Here is a 20,450-nt window from a genome sequence, read left to right as displayed (position 1 = left end):
TGACATCAAATTTATACTGCACAGAAGGCCCAGCAATCTACTTCTGTATTCTGCCATGAAAACTTGATGATGGTCATCAAGTCACTAGGACTTGAACAAGAGTCAAAGGCACCTAACGTTTTTTGATAATTTAATAAACATACCAACACTAAAGAAATAAAAAAAGGAGAATGCTGTAGCCCACATTCCTGCACAGAAGTACATCTTATTTATTTAAAAATGTATTACTCGCGCCATCCTCTAGTTCTGTGCGAGTTACATAATTACATTCTTAATTAAAATACAGACAACAAAATGTTACGCATACTATACAACAAATCTGCAAATCAACTGCTCGCTAATCACACTTATCATACCTAGGGTTACCAGATTTTCCCGAAGGAAAATCCGGACCCATGGCTTGTTTACTCTTTCCAAAAATACTAGGACTAGGGGGCATGCAATGAAGCTATTAAGTAGAAAATTTAAAACAAATTGGAGAAAATATTTCTTCATTCAATGAGTAATTGAACTCTGGAATTCATTGCCAGCGAATATGGTGAAAGCAATTGGCTTAGCAGGGTTTAAGAAAAGGTTTGGACAATTTCCTACACGAAAAATCCAACTTGGGAAAATCCACTGCTTATTCCTGAGATAAGCAGCATAAAATCTATTTTAGCCTTTTAGGATCTTTCCAGATACTTGTGACCCGAATTGGCTACTGCTGGAAACAGGATATCGTTTCAACATTTTGGAATGCAAAGCGCTAGAGTTGAGTCTGTATAACTATGACAGTTGTAGCATTAACCTTCCAGAAAGAAACAAGAGTACTGGCCCACAAACCATCCTTTAAGAATACAGAGGACAGAACTTACTGATGGACAAGCCTGGGCTCGGTCCCACATCAGGTCAAAAACTTCTCCCTAAAAGGAAAAGACAACAGAAATTAACATGGCTTCCCCTTCTCATAAGAACCTAAGAATAGCCTTACTGGGTCAGACCAGTGGTCCATCAAGCCCAGTAGCCTGTTCTCACGGTGGCCAATCCAGGTCACTAGTACCTGGCCAAAACCCAAAGAGTAGCAACATTCCATTCAGAATCCTAAAGAGGAACAAAAGATTCCAGAACCCCAAAGAGTAGCAACATTCCATGCTACCGATCCAGGGCAAGCAGTGGTTTCCCCCGTGTCTCTCTCAATAACACACTATGGACTTTTCCTCCAGGAACTTGTCCAAACCTTTCTTAAAACCAGCTACGCTATCCGCTCTGACCACACCCTCTGAGTGAAAAAAAATTTCCTCCTATTGGTTTTAAAAGTATAGGGGACGGAGAGTCTTGCTCCTCTTTCCGGGGTCAGGAAAATGGCTCACTTACAGGAATAATGGCAAAGACTGTATCTTTCATGGAGAAGTACTGCTTCCAGATCTGTAAGAACAGCAGAAGTTTTTCACCGTTAGAACATGAGCACACAACATTTATAGACAAAAGAAAGCAACCGATTTTATAAAGAACTGCCTGCTTCAATCATATTTTTAACAAGCAACTATAACGATATAGTGATCTATAATGGTCCAAGTGGCCGGACCGACGTTATGGAATTAAATTCCAGATTCCATTCATCTAATTTCCGACTTTCAGGTATTTTGGAAAAACCTGAAGGCATATTTTTTCCGACTAGATTTTCCAAATACAAGCTATGTGTAAAGTGGTAGGTATTTGGTACTAATTGCTTTAGGCATAGGTTTTCGGTTAGAGGCTGCCTGTTGTTTTTTTATTGTGTTACCCACATAGATGTTCGCTATGCGGACTATAAGGGCTCCTTTTATCAAGGTGCGGTAGGCGGTTAACGCGAATACCGCGCGTTCAACCATCTGCCGCGCTAGTCGCTAACGCCTCCATTGACGAGGCGTTAGTTTTTTGGCTTCCCGGGTGGTTGGCGCGTGATGTCCGACACGCTAACCTCCATAGCGCACCTTGATAAAAGGAGCCATAAGTGTTTTAGATAAATAAATAATCATAGTCTGCAAAATGTTTCTTCAAACTATTTTTCCCCAGACACATTTCCTCGGTTACCTCATGAAAAACACCAAACAATATCTGTCTGGATTCCACGTTTAGAGGACCCAGCTGCTTCCTCCTGCTCACCTGGGCTTCCAACTCAAAATGGCACTGGTGTTACAGCGTCATAAGTCATCCTTTGCAACTACTGGTGGTTTTCCCTCCTCTAACCAGGTTGTTTTTTTGGGGTTTTTTTCAAACTTTTCTTCTCCCTCCCCAATCTAACGCAGCCTTCATCAGGACCATCCTCAATAGAGGATACCTACACCACAGCTCACTATGGAACCCAGCAGCTCTGCACCTTGAATCTGGCCACTAGGTGTCACTGCTGAGACCCTTCCCCCACATCTCCTTTCCTGTTAGAAAGCAGGCACTGGACCCAAACTTAGATTACATTACATTACATTACGGATTTCTATTCCGCCTGTGCCTTGCGGTTCTAGGCGGATTACAATATAGAAATTATCTGGGCAGTTCCAGTGGAATTACATTTCAGGATAAGGGTAAGTTACAGTAACAGTAAAGGTTTATGATACATTAATTTCCCACGTGGCGTCATGCAGCGCTGCCACTATGCCAAAAATGATACTAATTGGCTCACCTCTTTAATTTCTTCTGCTGTTTTGTTTTTCACCAGGTCAATATTTAGAACTGAGCTGAGAGTCTGCCAAAGAAGGAGAGGTCATGGCTTAGTCATGGAAAATGCAGGAACCTATTACATTACATTGATGTCTTCTATCCCGCCGATACCTTTCAGTTCTATGCAGTTTTTATTACATTACATTAGTGATTTCTATTCCGCCATTACCTTGCAGTTCAAGGCGGATTACATACGAATTGTCATGATAAGACAGAATACATACCGTGGGTTACATATGAATTGTCATGATAATATAAATACACTAGTGTTTAAGCCCATTAGATTAACGGGTGCTAGATGACCGCCTCTCCTGCTTTTGAACCTGGGCAGAGGCAGAGCCGGGGCGGGTGGGAGTGACGGTGGGAGAGCAATTTCAAAGCCTCGGAAGCGGCGGCTCCTTGACCAATCCGTGCTTACAACGTACCCAAACTCGCAGTCTGGCTGGCTCCTCCACCAAAGCCCTTCGCAGTGGCAGCCCCTCCCGCATCCGTCCCCGCGTCCCAAGCCTCTCCGAAGGCCGGCTCCCACGAAAATGGTACCCGTCTGTCCAAAGCCGCGGCGGCAGCCTCCCTCAAGACACATTTCAAATCTGACATATTGTAATCACAAAACAGAAAATAAAATTATTTTTCTTACCTTTTGTTGTCTGGTCATTATTCATACCATGTAGGGGTCCCAGGCTATGGTTGGCTTATGATAACTCGCTTGCCAAGGCCCCTTCTTTCTTCTTCCCTCCCTCCATCCCTGGAGCTAAAGACAGGCACCTCCCCCCAGTGGTCTGAGACAGGATGGAGCAGTTAGGAGAGGGTCTGAGGGCAAAGAGGGGCTCAACAGCGCCCAACCACCTTTCCTTCCCTCCCTCCACCATTGTTAAAAGGAGCCGCGTCGAAATCGGAGGCCTGCCACTGCTGTAGCACTTTCCCCTCTGCCTTGGTCCCGCCCCTTCTCTTACATATGGGACCGCGGCAGAGGGAACGTGTTACGGTGGCGGCAGGGCTCCAATTTCAAAGCAGCTGCTTTTAACATAGACGGAGCTGAACTGACGTGATGGAGGAAGGGAAGGAACGGTGGGGCAAATTTCGGCAACGGCAGGAATTGTTTGGCGGGCCAAGCACCGGTTTCTTTAGGCAGCCCCGGTTGTTTACTTGGATTAAATGTGAGCCGGGTGAGGAAGGCCGCCGCAGCCTCGCAGCTAGATAGGGGGACAACAATGGCGCTTATGCTCAAGCCCCCGCCGCAGCTCCTCTCTTGATCCTGGTGCGGTTCGAGAGAGGAGTCGTGGCGGCGGCTTGAGCATAAGCGCGATTGTTGTCCCCCTACCTAGCGGCGAGGCTGCGGCGGCCTTCCTCACCCGGCTCTCACGGCTGGCGGCCGGCGAACCCTAATGCTGACATTGAATCCAAGTAAACAACCGGGGCTGCCTAAAGAAAGATGGTAATCATATTCTGTTCTGAAAGCCCCCGCTGCAGCTCCTAGGCGGTTGAGGGGGGAAGGTTGTGGTCGGAGTTGCTAGGCTGCAGCGGATGTGTGAGTTGCGAGTGTGGGGCCTGCAGCGGCGCGAGGTGGAGACGGAGAGCAGGCTGTGGTGACGTTGTAGGCGCGCATGCGCACTCGTATTTTCGCGACGGACCAGGGAACACGTTTTTTTAGTGCGCATGTGCGGCCTATCATTTTATTATATTAGATAAGTCGGATTATATGAGAATTGTCATATTTGGAGATACATGGGCGGATTACATGAGAATTGTCTTGATGTTAGGGGGTACATAAGGAGTTTGCAAAGCACAAGCAAACAGAAATTGACCCTGGTACTCCACAGAATCAAAGAGCAACCAAAAACAAAAACACAGTGGAGAAGATGTCCAAGATGCAGGCATTTATTGAGGATACAGTCATAAAAGCCACATAATAAAATGTCTACTGTGGACCCAACACGGTCTGTGTTTCGACGACCCTGTCTTCCTCAGGGGTCCCTAAGAGTCCTAAGTCAAAGAATGTGGATAAAAGGCTGAGAACAGTCCTGCTCGAGAGCTTTGATCCACATTCTCTGACTTAGGACTCTTAGGGACCCCTGAGGAAGACAGGGTCGTCGAAACACGGACCGTGTTGGGTCCACAGTTACATTACATTAGAGATTTCTATTCCGCCATTGCCTTGCGATTCAAAGCGGATTACAAAAGAATTACAAAAAAACATATTACAAGAAGAAGTTATCTGGTCATTACTAGAGGAGATAAAGAGTAGATGAGGTTGCTTTGTGGAATCGGGAAGATATTGGGAAGTGGTATTGGGAAGGAGCTAGCGGTATTAAGTCGTTTGCAGGAATTTCTTAAAAAGTAGCGTCTTTACTTCTTTTCTGAATGTTTTGTAGTCTGGGGTAATTATTAGATTGGAGATTTGGTTGTCGAGTTTTGCTGCTTGTGTGGCTAGGAGGCCATCATATCGTTTTTCCGTTTGACTTCTTTGATTGGAGGGTGCGTGAATGGAGTGTGGGTTTTCCTGTGTCTAGTTGATGTAGTTTGGATGAGGTGATTGTTCAGGTAGGTTGGGCTGTCGCCGATTATGGTTTTAAATAGTAGATAGTAGAATTTGAATAGTATTCTTGCCGGAATTGGAAGCCAGTGTGAGTTGAGGTGGGCCTCTGTGATGTGGTCAGTTTCCATCTTATGGGTCCTAGACATTTTATGATGTGGATTTTATGACTGTATCTTTAATAAACGCTTGTATCTTGGATATCTTCTCCACAGTGTTTTTTGTTTCTATGCGGTTTATAAGAAATTAGCCTGGGCATTCCCAGGGAGATTATAAGGTTGATAGCTTTAGTATGCGTGGGGATCTGGGAAGGGTCGATACAGTTTGGTTAGATCATTTGATAAATTTCTTGACTAGTATGGTTTTCAGTTCTTTTCTGAATGTTTTGTAGTTGGTCATAAGAGCACATATCATATTAACACATATCGACAGTAGACAGTTGAAAGTGTTATTCAATTTTCTATACCTTTCTCCCAGGGGAGCTCAGAACGGTTTACATGAATTTATTCAGGTAATCAAGCATTTTTCCCTGTCTGTCCTGGTGGGCTCATAACCTATCTAATGTACCTGAGGCAATGGGGGGATTAAGTGACTTGCCCAAGGTCACAAGGAGCAGCGTGGGTTTGAACCCACAACCTCAGGGTGCTGAGGCTGTAGCTTTAACCACTGCACCACTCTAGACATCAAAATGTAGCGAAAGTGAGCCAACTAAAGGACAATCAAGCCATTGCGACATCACTCATGAGGTTGGCTCATAGTCATTGGTGGAATGAGGCATTATGATGTCACAATACCAGCTCTGGTTATCAAAGGCAGAAACTTTTCACACTATTTATTTATTCAATTTTCTATATAGTTCTCCCAGGGGAGCTCAGAACGGTTTACATGAATGTATTCAGGTACTCAAGCATTTTTACTTGTCTGTCCCGGTGGGCTCACAATCTATCTAATGTATCTGGGGCAATGGGGGGGATTAAGTGACTTGCCCAGGGTCACAAGGAGCAGCGTGGGTTTGAACCCACAACCTCAGGGTGCTGAGGCTGTAGCTTTAACCACTGTGCCACTTTCTCCCCACCTGTTGTTTCTTTGAGTGCTTCGAGAGAATGGCTTGATAGACTGGTAGGTATTCGGGAGAGCTCTAGGTTCTAGTTATAGAGCATTGCTGTTGGGTTAGGATTACCATATGGCTCCAGAAAGAGGACAGTTTGAAGCATCCATTTTACTTCGACTGAAAGCAATGGAAGTAAGGAGGACAGACAGAACATTTGGGCTGTGGCTCACTGGTAGAGCTGCTGCTTCTGCGCCCAGAGGCTGTGAGATCAAATCCCGGTGCTGCTCCTTGTGGCCCTGGGCAAGTCACTTAATCCCCAGTGCCCCAGGTACATTACCTACTGAATTACACATATAAAACTCTCTAGAAAAATTTAAAGGTAAACTTACAATATTCCTTTTTAAAGATGCCTTTAATCTTTAATCCTCTCTCGTCTTTACATTTTGACTCTTCCCTGCTCCAACTTTCAGATGAGACCCCCCCCATGTATTTTCCCTTTCTTGTATCACTTTATTTTTTTAAGATGAATTTCCTACACCCAACCCTTTTGTTTCAGTCAGTCCTGTTAGACCAGACATGGGCAACTCCGGTCCTTGAGGGCTGGAATCCAATCTGGTTTTCAGGTTTTCCCAATGAATATGCTTGAGATCTATTTGCATGCATATTCATTGGGAAATTCTGAAAACCCGATTGGCTTCCGGCTCTTGAGGACCGGAGTTGCCCACCCCTGTGTTAGACAGATTAGGTTCATAACTCATTAATCTTGGTTCTGTTAGGATACACAGGAATCCATACTGTAGCTGTTGAGTCCCATTTCCCGCGACTTGCAGAAGGATATCTCTTTAAGAACTTGAGAACTCCTCCCCTTCTGCAGTGGAGTACAGTTCCCCCCCTCCTCAGTTGGTACCAAAGCAATTGAACTCCACTGAAACATAAGAGAAGGAGAGGCATGGGGAACTTCCTCAGCAAAAAATGCATTCTACTCTGAAACTTAGAAAATAGCACAATGATTAATAAACATTTAACAAGTAAACAGGGAACAACAAACACTCTCACGAGTAACTCAGACCCAACCTGCAAGGGGTAACAAGCAGAAGCTATAGCACCCCCCAAGAGGAGAGAGAAAGGGAAGCCCCAACACCTGAAACACATCTCTTAGGTATTATAACAGAGGGTTCGAGATGGACTCTGTCAATGTCCGAGGCAGAAATCAGGCGAATCCAAACAAATCTGCACAGGGAGGGTAGTATGGACTCCTGTGTATCCTAACAGAACCAAGAATACGAGGTAAAAACCTAATCTGTCATTCTGTTGCAGATACACAGGAGTCCATACTGTAGCTGACGTACCAAATCGGAGCCATACGTCTAGGGAGTGATAGATGAGCCTGCCCGCAATACCAAGGACCCAAAAGTGGCATCCTCACGAGCCGTCACATCTACTCGGTAGAACTTAATAAAAATGTGAAGAGTAGCCCAAGTAGCAGCTCAGCAGATTTCATCAGGTGAAACGGCCTGGGATTCTGTTACACTTCTGATGAAATGTGCTGCCAGGGAAAGAGGCGGCTGTTTCCCAGCAGAAATGCAGGAAGAGGAAATCGCCATCCGGATCCATCTGGCAATGGCTGCCTTGGATGCTGGTCAGTAGAAAAAGGTGATCAGAAATCCTGGAGGCATTAGTTCGCTCCAGGAAGAGGAGAAGGGCCCGGCTCACATCCAATTTGCGCAAAAGTTTGTCCTGCTTGGCAGAGCCCGTAGATTGAAATGCAGGATAATGGAGTTCCTGATTGACATGGAAGACAGAAACCACCTTTGGAAGAAAGGAAGGAACTGTGCGTAGAGAAACCCCCGACTCTGTAGAACATTAAATGGCTCCCTGCAGCAGAGGGCCTGCAATTCTGAGATGCATCTTGCCGAATATTGTCGAGCCGTGGGGCTCGGAAGGACCAAAATAGCAAGGATTTGTGTCCTGAGCTCCCGTTTGCATGGCTTGGGGGAAAAAAACATTGCCTTTTTCTGTGTTGAGAGGATTCCTAGATGGTCCAAACACAGTTGGCTGAAGGTGACTTTTTCGAAAGTTGACTATCCAGCCCAGATCCTGTAAGAGGTTCACCACCTGCTGGACCACGCGCTCTCAATCTGTCAGCGAGGGGGGTCCTGATTAGCCAATCGTCCAGGTAAGAATGCCCCTGGACCCCCACCTGGTGAAGGTAGGCCGCTACAACCACCATCATCTTGGTAAAGGTGCAGGGAGCTGTGGCCAAATCGAAGGGGAGCGCCACAAAACTGCGCACTGGAAAGATGGGGATGTGGAGATATGCCTCCGTCAATCCAGAGAGATAAGGAATTCTCCCAGAACCACTGCCGTAATGATAGAGCGATCCATTTCCATGTGAAAGTGGAGTACTTTCAGGGTCTTGTTTACAGCCTTCAAATCCAGAATGGGCCTCCAATCCTCTGTGCCTTTCTTGGGTACTATGAAGTATAAAGAGTATCTGCCTGAGCCCGATTCTTCTTCGGGAACCGGTTCTATGGCACAAATATCTAAGAAATTAAAAAATGAGAGAATAATGAATTACACTAAATTCTCAAAAAAATTCAAAACCTTCCAAGAGAATTCACATAAATTAAATAAATAAATATGTGCTCAGTGACGTGAACATACAGGAATGCAGCTGGAAGGCTGAAAAGATGCTCAACTTTTCACATCATAGCACAAGCCCTCCCTGCCTCCAAAATGGCATAAGAATATCTAAAATGTCAAAAAGGTAATCAGGGAGGCGCTAAAATATTAAAGTGCCATGACGAGATTCACCAGCTGGCAAAACAATTGGTGACGTGTTCCCTTATATCCAAAAGTGCATAATGTAATGTAATGTAATGTAATTTATTTCTTATATACCGCTACATCCGTTAGGTTCTAAGCGGTTTACAGAAAATATACATTAAGATTAGAAATAAGAAAGGTACTTGAAAAATTCCCTTACTGTCCCGAAGGCTCACAATCTAACTAAAGTACCTGGAGGGTAATAGAGAAGTGAAAAGTAGAGTTAGAGGAAAAATAAAAATAAAATAAACATTTCAACAAGACAGCATTGATCTAAATACTTTGGAAGGTAGAAGAGAGGAGAGAAAGGAATAGAAGCAGAAGGGGGAGCCGTTGAACAGTAGAATTCTGGAGAAATTTAAATGATAGACATAGAACAAAACAAAGACAAAAGGCAAAACAATAGATAAGATTAAAGATAAATCATAAGCTGGAAAGAAAAATAAAATAAAACTTTGTCTTCAATCCACGGTTTCAGCGTCAGTGATGAAGTGGAGCAAGTAAGTTTAGGAGGAGCGATTGACGTTTCCAGGGAGGGTGGAGCTCATATTTTTGCAGGACCGGGACTGTGGGTGGGTTGGTCCCGTTGCTGCTTAGGTGTAAAAGCAATGTGATCCAAAATGAAAAAAGTGAAGATAAAAATTCCAACGTCTATACAAAATGACCAAAATAATCCATGAATGTGCAAACAACGCAAACTTTGTCCTGCTTCCGCAAATATCGCGTAGACTCTGACCTGCTTCTCCAGCTGTCCGGCTGGGGAGTCGAGGAACAAATCTGGAGGGGATCGATAAAACTCGATCCTGTGCCCCTCCCTGCTAATGACCAGCACACAATGGTCGGACGAGATCTGTTCCCATTTGTCCCACCTTCAAATGCCCCCCTTAGGTGCCGTCTCACTCGTGCAATGACCAAACACCCACCACTTACTTTATCGTTCATTCTGCTTCTTCCTCCTGATCCCTGTGCAGCCAAGTTCTCCACCTGGGGACAAAAAAATATATTTTCAAAGATTAATATTTTAGTAGTAAGCAACTGAATCAATGCAAATTTCACCTCATAACTTTCAGCTTGAATTTGGAAGACAAGCTGTAGCCATTCAAAGTGTGATCTCTTCTGCTACCCCCATCCCTGCCTTTAGAGAATGAAACCACAGATGGGAAACGTTTTCCTTTAGACAATGGAGATTGATCCACTGCTTGAAAAACTTTTATAAAAATGCCCCTGCTTGCTGGCTGGAATTATTGTCATGCTTTTTTTAACAAGTCTCTGAGAAGAATAGGCTATTCAGCTTCAAGAGCATGTGACCTTCAGCTTAATTCAATACACATATTGTGAAGCTTCTGTGCACTGAGTTACAGCCTGAAAATAAAGTACCAGTGGGAATAAACAAAGCAGGAGAAATCCTGGGTATCAAGTCCCCCAGGCACCTAAAACCTGAGGCCCAGAACCCAGCGGCATGCACACTGGCTCAGGCTGCGAAAAGCTGTGGCAGCTCTGCCCTGCAGCGGCAAAAGGAAGTAAGGCCCTGATTGTACGGCGTCGATATCGATGGCTACCTAAAAAGCAGCCGCAAATTGTGTCAATTGAAGACTTGCACGGTCTGTGTCTGTATATGGCTGTTTGGTGGAGGATGGGCTGGGGAGGGCTTCGATGGCTGAGAGGGTGTAGATGGGCTGGAGTGAGCTTTGACAGAGACTTCAGCAGTTGGAACTAGAGATCTGCACGGGAACGGGGATCGCGGGAATCCTCCCTAACCCACAGGACTCCCACGGGGACCCCCCTCTGGCCCACAGGACTCCCACGGGGACCCCCCCCCCCCTAGCCAACGGGACTACCACGGGGATGGAAGGCTTTGGAAGCAGGGTTCGTCCATATAATATAATGGACACGTCAGCCTTAGTTAAAGAGGGTATAAGTTAATTACCTGAACAGAAAACAAAAAAAAGGGTTCCACCAAAGAGATTCCACAAGGAAAACAGCAGCGCAAACACAAAAGAAACTATGGAATTGATGATCCTGTCAGAAGTAATTGCTGCTTTTTATGGGGACGGGCGGGGATGGAGGTAATTCCTTGCGGGGACGGGTGGGGACGGAGAGGATGCTGGCAGGGACAGGCGGGGATGGGTGGGATTTCTGTCCCCTCGCAACTCTCTAGTTGGAACCTAAGCACAGTACCGGGCAGAGTTTTGGATTCTTGCCCAGAAATAGCTAAGAAATTTATTTATTTTTGATTGAATCAGGTGGGACGGCCTGGATGGATCATTCGGGTCTTTATCTGCCATCATCTACTATGTATTTTAATCACATGACGGCACCCTACAGAGAATCGCATCTCCGGGAAAGATAGGCGCAGGAAATGTAGGCCAGGGTTTTCCAGGCCTACATTTCCAGCGCCTATTTTTGTTGTGAATTGTGCCCATGTAGACGCTTTAGGCCACCTAATGCAGTTTTCTGCATTAGCCATGCCCACAGTGGCATTAGGCGGTCTAAAATGCCTAGAGGCACGATTCCGGTACCTTAAAACATCAGTTAAAGGATGCAAATGTAAGAAATATTCTGATCATACGCTGGTCTATCAAGCAGCATATTTTCAACACTTCACTCCTCTTCTACAAAGCCGATTTCGTGGCGATTACCGCGCGGCTTTGTAGAAGAGGGGGTTATTACTTACAACTTCTTCTTATGAACAATTTAACATAACATGGCATAACATAACTTTCTTCTTCTATACCGCCAACAATCAAACGACTTCTAGGCAGTTTACACAGAAGAGAAACTGGACAATCAGCGAAGTACAAAGTATTGAGAATAAAAGTACAACATGTTATGTATAGTATAAACAGTTTATAATTATTGTTAAAATAAAACTTCAGTTAAGAAATGAATTTATCAAATAGTACAGTCGTAATCCCTTTTCGAAATGCGCTGTAAGATCGCATGATTCCACTAATATAATTACCCAACCAGGACTGTTGTCTACTTGCTTGGAACGCTAGCATCCTACCCAAAAAAGACCTGTACCTACAGCCAATGATCCTAGGATAAGTAAATAAATTGCAATTCCTGGTTATCCTGGTAGGGTTCAATAGCACGAAATGAGACAAGAAGTAGGTAGGGGCAAAGCCCCAAACCAACGTAAAACAAATACAAGAGAACTTAAATATTGCTCGTGCTTCTACTGGCAACCAGTGTAGCATTCGATAATAAGGACTGACGTGCTCATTTTTCCTCAGCCCAAATATCAGACGGACAGCCGTGTTCTGCACTATTCTCAGTTTTCTCAATATTTTCTTTGGTACTCCCAAACAAACAATATTGAAATAGTCCAATATAGATAACACTAGTGCTTGCACCAATAGTCTAAAGCAGTGGTTTCCAACCTTGTCCTGGAGGACCACCAGGCCAATCGGGTTTTCAGGCTAGTCCTAATGAATATGCATGGAGCAGATTTGCTTGCCTGTCACTTCCATTATATGCAAATCTCTCTCGTGAATATTCATTAGGACTAGCCTGAAAACCCGATTGGCCCGTGCGCACATGCCGAATTTTCTCTGCTTTACAATTTCTCTGCCGGCCACGGAGCTACGGATCACGGAACACGCAAGTAGGTTTTATTATTAGTGATGACGATGCAAAAGTGTGTTTTCACATAAGCCACCTTCATAAGGGAAAAGGGAGGGAGTGAAATCAATAGAATCCATGGTAAGAACATAAATGGAAAAAAAATCAGATAAACTCTCTATCTGCTGCTACCTTCTGTGTTACATAACAAACAAACCCAACACAGGAAAGGTTAAATAACAGTGTTTGCCTTCTGGTCCATGATCTTGGCAAAGTCCGCTTGCTTTGAATGTCCCAGTGGCTGTCTTCTCGTTTCAGACCGTTTCTCCATGCGAGCATCGTAAACAGACGGATTGGATCTAAAGAGAGACAAATTTGCCGTCACATCGAAGGGAAGCACAGAGGTCCTGATTCTATAAATGGCGCAGACTTCAAAAATTTTTAATTGGCATTATAATTCAAAACGCCATTAAAAGCCAATTAAAAAACCACTTAATATGATTATTAAAGTTCTACACAGAATATGGCACCTACCCAAAAAGCATGCATGGTTAGGGGGTAGACTATACGCATGGTATGAGTTAGGTGCTGGTATTTTAGGCCAGGGATTTGCGAAACAGGGAAATCCTGTTGGGTGTATGCTGAGATGTTTTTATACTAACCAGTACTGTTGAAGATGGACAAAGCAGAGTGAATGTAAGTTACTATACTAGTTAAGTGGACTTTACTTGTGATTTTTTTTCTGCACTCATATAGGGTTCATAGACAAAATCGCGCGGGACAACGGCGTACCGACAACTGAGCGCAGACAACTGAGCACAAGGTTGATGGCGCGCCGAAGAAAAGCACTATTTTAAAGGGTTCCGACGGGGGGTGTTGGTGGGGAACCCCCCTATTTTACTTAACAGACCCCCCTCATTATACTTGAAACCAAACTTTTTGCCTGTTTTTTAGGGAAAAAGTTCAGTTTTAAGTATAATGTGGGAGGTTACAACCCCCCAACCCCCCCACAACGCCAGCACAATGTCTGTTAAGTAAAGTGGGGGGGGGTTCCCCCCCCCCCACACACCTCATCGGAGCCCTTTAAAATAGTGCTTTTCTTCGGCGCGCCGTCAACCTTGCGCTCAGTTGTCGGTGCGCCGTTGTCTCGCGCGATTTAGTCCCGTCACCCCTCATATAGCATAAGAATAGCCTTACTGGCCCAGTAGCCTATTCTCACGGTGGCCAATCCAGGTCCCTAGTACCCGGCCAAAACCCAAAGAGTAGCAACATTCCAGAGCGGAGATTGTGATGTCATCATGCCTCATTCCACAGTGCCTCAGAGCCAACCTCAGCAGTGATGATGTTACCATCTTAACCATTGGAAATTTCTGTTGAAAAGAGTTTCTTGTTTGATATTTAGAAAGAGGACTCTGCAATAAGGTCACTAGATTAACCAAGTAACTAAGAATCTTAAAAACTGTGACTCATAGTTTGTATTTTAATCTAGCTTCCAAGGGTAACCAATGACGTTTACTATAATAGGGTTGTAAATGCTCAAATTTCCACAAGCCAAATATTAATCTTACAGCTGAGTTTTGGACCGACTGCAACCAATTAATAAGAGATTTAGAACAAATAACCAAAACCAAGTTGCAATAATCTATTCTGGACAAAATCAAGGAACCAAACCACTGAAATTTTGTTTTGTTCTTGTTCAATTCAAGTCACTAAATGGAAATCCAATTTTCGATTATATTACAAACATAACAATTGCCACTGCTGGGTCAGACCAGTGGTCCATTGCGCCCAGAAGTCTACTCCCGTGGCAGCCCCAAGAGCCCTAACTGAGATCAACCCTACCTGCATACGTTCCGGTTCAGCAGGAACTTGTCTAACTTTATCTTGAATCCCTGGAGGGTGTTTTCCCCTATAACAGCCTCCAGAAGAGCGTTCTAGTTTTCTACCACTCTCTGGATGAAGAAGAACTTCCTTACATTTGTACGGAATCTATCCCCTTTCAAATTTAGCGAGTGCCCTCTCGTTCTCTCTACCTTGGAGAGGGTGAACAACCTGTCCTTATCCACCAAGTCTATTCCCTTCATTATCTTGAAATATGGAAATATCACTGTAATATATGCATATATGTAATGCTGAATTCCTGAAGATTACATGGGTATGTTAAATAATGTAAAGTATTTCCCTGTAACTTCATCCAGTGTCCCCTAGTCTTTGTAATTTTTGACGGAGTGAAAAATCGATCTACTTGTGCCCGTTCTATTCCAGTCAGGATTTTGTAGAATACAATCATATCTCCCCTCAGCTGTCTGATTTCCAAGCTGAAGAGCTCTAACCTCGTTAGCCTTTCCTCATAGAAGAGGCGTTCCATCCCCTTTATCATCTTGGTCACTCCTTGGAGCTTTTTCTAATTCTGCTATGTCGTTTTTGAGATACGGCAACCAAAATTGAATGCAATACTCAAGGCAAAGGTCGCAACCTGGAGCGATACAGAGGCAGTTAGTCCAACAGAAATGATTTCTTTTTGTTTTGGGTTTTTATTTCTATATATGTACCATTCTTCTTTGCCTTCTACGTTTTCACTGGCTTAGTTTTTATTGTTTAAGATTGTTGTGGAAATGTGTGTATTCCACATTATGGCGCAAATTCTGTATAGGACGCCCGGGACAGGCCTAAAATAAACCCGATTAGGTAACTTGACATCCATGTTATAGACGCTGGTTACAGAACCGGGTCACTGTACATGTGGCTACAATACTTATTGCGGCAAGGGATCTCCCTGCCACGATGAGTATAGCATCCGCCAGTCGTCGTCGTCCCCCCTCGAACGATTGCGGCAGGAGGGTGCTCAAAGCTTCCTGCCCGAAGACAACCCACTCACCTCGATGATCGTGGAGGCAGGAGGGAGCCCAACCTCTCCTGCCTGAAGGCGACCCACCCCACCTCCCGACAATCGCAAAGGCAGGAAGGAGCCCAACTCCTCCTGCCCAAAGATGACCCCACCTCCCAATGTTCGCCGGCAGGAGGGTTCCCAATGCCTTCTGTCGGAAGGACCCCATCCCCCTCAGACCCTCACTAACACACACACCCCGGCCTCCTGCACATTAACTGTACTAGTTGGCCAGCTGGCCAGGTCTTCCTACTAGCCCGCCTCTGTTGAAATGAGGCGGGCCCGCCCCTCTATGGCCCATCCCACACTATCCTAAGGCCTGATTGGCCCAGGCGCCTAAGGCCCCTCCTATGGAGATCCCTTGCCGTGATAAGTATAGCGGCCGTGTCTACTTACAATGTGGGCCAGCATTTTGCTGGCCCACATTGTAAGTGTCTCCCATTCTACTAAGGAGACGCATAGGGCCGTCTAGGTTTGCCTAAGGTTATCGCCTAGGCTTCTGGAGGCACCTTCAATATAGGTGGCCTGCCTGGGGAGCATTTTTTTTAAAAACATGTCTCCCAATTGGCTTAGACAGCTGTAGGACACCTACAGCTGCCTACAATTGGGACACAGTTTATAGAATTCGGGCCTATGTGTTTACTGTAAGCAACTTTGGTTTAAAGCAGATTATAAGTAACCTCCCTGCCCCGCTGCAGAACCTAGGCTCATTCCAATTATTCCGAAAGCATCTGAAAACCTGGCTTTTCTCCAAAACTTAAAACAATCTATTGAAAATGTAAAGCTTCATACTTCATATGATTACCACCCTCACTACTAGATGGAGTCCATTAAACCTATCTTGGTGGGGAAGAATGGAGTCAATTAAAATGGTGATAGCTCCAAAGATTCTGTATCCCCCTCAGTATGCTACCCATAATGCTACCATTAACATTTTATAAACGGGTTGATCAACTTTTGACCAAATTCTTATGGAATAATAAAGTCCCCAGAATAGCGCTCCATAAACTCAAATTAGCTAGAAGTGAGGGGGGCTCAACTTTCCGAACTTCCTGGATTACCACTATGCCTTTCTTCTTAGGCAATGTTCTATCTAGATCAGTGGTTCCCAAACCTGTCCTGGGGGACCCCCAGCCAGTCAGGTTTTCCAGATATCACTAATGAATATGCATGAGAGAGATTTGCATATAATAGAAGTGACAGATATGCAAATCTCTGTCATGCATATTCATTAGGGATATCTGGAAAACCTGACTGGCTGGGGCTCCCCCAGGACAGGTTTGGGAACCACTGATCTAGATGGTCGTTACATAATACCTTCACGCCTTCTGTTTCCACTTGGACTAAATTAGACAAAGAGCTTTATGGATGGACATCTCTAGATATATTACCCTTTGTATCTTCTACTGGATTTTTAACTCATAAAGATCATGTTTTGGAGGCCTCTGTGAATGTTATTAAAAATACCGATATATTACTTACTCATAAATGGTATGATTCCCTACATGTGCCTATTTGGTGTAATTCCCGAATACAAATACAAAACAATCCCGTCAACTGGATGAAATGGAGGAATTTGGGTATATGGAAGCTGGGTCATTTATATGATGGTAGTAACTGGATACCATATGATAAACTTTGCTCACTTTATCATCTTCCGCCTTCAGCTTTCTTCCAATGGTTACAACTCAAACATGCATTTCGCGACCGTATTAGTGGTAAAGAGGGTAAGAGGGTAGAACCTGATCTTCTGAACCATTGTTTAGCATTTGCCTATAAAAAAAAAAAAGAGGCCTCAAACTGGTTTAAAATCCTCCGACTTTCTAAGCAATCTTCCACCGCTACAACCCAAAGTAGATGGCAAACTGAGTTGAATATACCTTTAGTAGATGAGGATTGGAGTCAGATGTGGGCGTTAATCTATAAATGCACCAGTTCTGCATCTTTATACCAGTCCTTTTTCTTTTTGATATACAGGGCTTATTGGACTCCCAGCAAACTATCCAAGATCCTAGTGATTTATGTTGGTCCTGCAAATTGGTAATAGGTACACTGAAACAATGTACAATTTGTTCATTGCTAGATATCACTATTCCTTTGTGTTATCTGCTCTTGTTTATTAGTCTGACTGCTTCACATATGTCCATATCTCAGGATAAAATCCCACTACTACAACTCATGACTTTGGTTGCTTTACGCATTATACTTGCTAATTGGAAAGATTTTACTAATGTTTCTCACAATGAATGGTGGAACACAGTATGCCTGTATGCTAAATATGAAAGAATTGCGGATGAGCACTGGGGATTTCTGACTAGATTTTTTAAAAATGTGGGCACCCCTGCTTGCCCTTCTTGAGCCCATCTAATGTGACATGTCCTGCTGCAGCCCCCTGCGAACCTGATTCTACTATTATGCACTGATCTCATTGCTCCGTTTATCTCTAACATTGATCATTTGTTTTTATTTCTACATTGTACTTTACACGTCTGACCGGTTTTATAGTTTTACTGTTATCTTTGCTTATTGTTCTGGTAGGATGTTTCCTACCTTGAATTTCTTGTAGTGCCAATGAAGGACAAAATGTATTCTTACTGCTGTTATCTGCTTTGTGTACTGTTCATTGTTGCCAATTCTTGTATTTTAAAACTTGCAATAAAAATGATTGAACTAAAAAAAAAAAAAAAAAGTAAAGCTAGCTATCCTCTTCATAACCTCTAGTTTCTTATTATGTCCTTCCCTCATTTATTGAATTACCTGTAAACCGTGTCGAGCTCTATCTTTATGGAGATGATGCAGTAGACAAACTTAAGGTTTAGTTTAGTTTCTCTTCCACTCTCTCTTTTTTTCTCGCTCTCTCTTCCTCTCTTTTTTCTCACGCTCTCTCATCCTCTCTCTTTTTCTCTCTCCCCTCTCTTTTTTTGTCTTCTTTTTTCTCTCTCTTCTCTTTTTTCTCTCTTCCTCTCTTTTTTTCTCACTCTCTCTCTCTTCCTCTCTCTTTTTTGTCTCTTTCTCATTAAAAAGTGTCATGTATGCAGGTAAATTAGAGAAATATTTTTTCTTCAAATTCACTGAGCTTTGGAATAACCTCCCTGCCCCGCTGCGGAACCTAAGCTCATTCCAATTATTCCGAAAGCATCTGAAAACCTGGCTTTTCTCCAAAACGTAAAGCTATCTATCCTCTTCATAACCTCTAATTTCTGATTATGTCCTTCCCTCATTTATTGAATTACCTGTAAACCATGCCGAGCTCTATCTTTATGGAGATGATGCGGTATACAAACTTAAGGTTTACTTTAGTTTAGTTTTGGGCAGACTGGGAGCAAAAAATTAAGTAAATTTGCAAAGATTTTACTTGTGCGGTCAGCTCACCCCTCCCACCTGCTCCATTTAGAGAGGAGTGCACTCCACTTTTTGAGCAAAAGCTTCTCAATCATTTTCTTCAAAGCCTAAATTTTCCCGGCTCTAATGTTGCCCCTCAGTTTCCCATCTATGCCCTCATGTGCTGGTAAGGGGGGGGGCGCACCACAAAGAGAAACAAAATAGCAGAGCAAATACTCCGTCACTTATGACGTCACAATGGCCTTGGATCTATTGGGCTATTTATACTCGTGCACGTGACGGTGCGACGTCCGTGTAATGATGAACTGCCGGAGCTTCTCGGCACGTTTTCACGCAGGAAGGGGGCGGGGCGATAATGGCGTCACCTGCGCAGCTCCTGGATCTTCTCGCGATACTTGGCGAAGTAGGGATTCTCCTCCAGCTCGGGCTCCTTGCGCGCGGCGAATTCGCGCAACAGCTGCGGGGAGACGACGCCGAGAGCGAGCGGCGACCGAAGGCGGTTCCGCACGGCGAGCAGGCCGCTGTACCCGGCTCGCATCTGCAGCACGGCCGCAGCCATCATGATCTGCTCGGCCTCACACATCCGGAAGTCGCCGGGCAACCTTTTTCGCCCGGAAGCGGCTCCTTCATCCGCCCACGCTGGAGTCACCGGCAAAACCTTCCGGGTGGGAACAGGCTCCCGGCACCTAGCAACGGCTGCTCCGAGGACTTCTTCCCACGGTCACAACTCGCAGCGACAGGGTGACAAGGGCAGGGGCGAATGCTGCACTCGCTAGGGCAGGAAGAGAGAAGATACCTCTGCGTGGAGTGGGAGGAAGAGCTGGAAGCGAGAGATGCCAGGGCGGGGCGGGGCGGGGGGGGGGGGGGAGGAGGAGAGGAGGAAATGCCAGAGCATGGAGGTAGAAGAGAGATCCCAGACCATGGAGGGGAGGGGAGGGGAGGGGAGGGAAGGGAAGGGAAGATGCCAGACCAGAGGAAAGGAAAGAGAGAGGATACCACTGCATGGAGGGGAGGGGGGGGAGGAAGAGCTGGAAGGCGAGAGGAAAGAGATGCCGGGGGGGAGGAAATGCCACAGCATGGAGGTAGGGAGGTAGAAGAGAGATCCCAAACCATGGAGGGGAGGGAAGATGCCAGATCAAGGGAAAGGAAAGAGAGAGGATACCACTGCATTGGGGGGGAGGAGGAAGAGCTGGAAGGCGAGATGAGAGAGAGAGAGAGAGAGGGCAAGCCGGGGCGGGGGAGGAAATGCCAGAGCATGGAGGGAGGGAGGTAGAAGAGAGATCCCAGATCATGGAGGGAAGGGAAGATGCCAGACCAGGGGAAAGGAAAGAGAGAGAATACCACTGCATGGAGAGGGAGGAAGATCTGGGAGGGGAGAGAAGGGAAGATGCTAGGGCATCAGGGGGAGGGAGGGAGGAAACTGCAATGCCAGAGCATGGAGGGAGGGAAGGAGAAGAGAGATGCCAGGATGCCAGAGCATGGGGGGGGGTAGTAGAACAGAAAGAAAAAAATGGAAGGGACAGAGAAAGAGGGCAGACACTGAATGGAATAGAGAGAAAAGAAGATGAGGA

General features: G+C 44.9%; 1 protein-coding gene across 3 annotated transcripts in view; it reads right to left on the bottom strand.

The window, feature by feature from the left end:
* Positions 1–19,526, bottom strand: part of ATPAF1 (ATP synthase mitochondrial F1 complex assembly factor 1) — a 31,883-nt gene extending 12,357 nt beyond the window's left edge. Inside the window, exons 1-7 of one of the 3 annotated variants that reach the window (XM_033916767.1) lie at positions 17,418–17,643; positions 17,184–17,310; positions 12,901–13,009; positions 10,017–10,070; positions 2,639–2,701; positions 1,354–1,404; positions 855–902 (exon numbers count right to left, since the gene is read on the bottom strand). In XM_033916767.1, the coding sequence (XP_033772658.1) occupies positions 855–902; positions 1,354–1,404; positions 2,639–2,701; positions 10,017–10,070; positions 12,901–13,009; positions 17,184–17,191 (333 nt within the window). In that variant the 5' untranslated portion in view covers positions 17,192–17,310; positions 17,418–17,643. Of the gene's footprint in view, positions 1–854; positions 903–1,353; positions 1,405–2,638; positions 2,702–10,016; positions 10,071–12,900; positions 13,010–17,183; positions 17,311–17,417; positions 17,644–19,244 lie in introns of those variants that run through there. The other 2 variants (XM_033916765.1, XM_033916766.1) reach the window with 2 other exon arrangements.
* Between the last annotated feature and the right edge of the window lie 924 nt (positions 19,527–20,450).

This window comes from Geotrypetes seraphini, chromosome 12 (assembly GCF_902459505.1).
Source record: "Geotrypetes seraphini chromosome 12, aGeoSer1.1, whole genome shotgun sequence".
In the NCBI taxonomy this organism is placed as follows: domain Eukaryota; kingdom Metazoa; phylum Chordata; class Amphibia; order Gymnophiona; family Dermophiidae; genus Geotrypetes; species Geotrypetes seraphini.
This window is presented reverse-complemented; position numbering and strand designations above follow the sequence as displayed.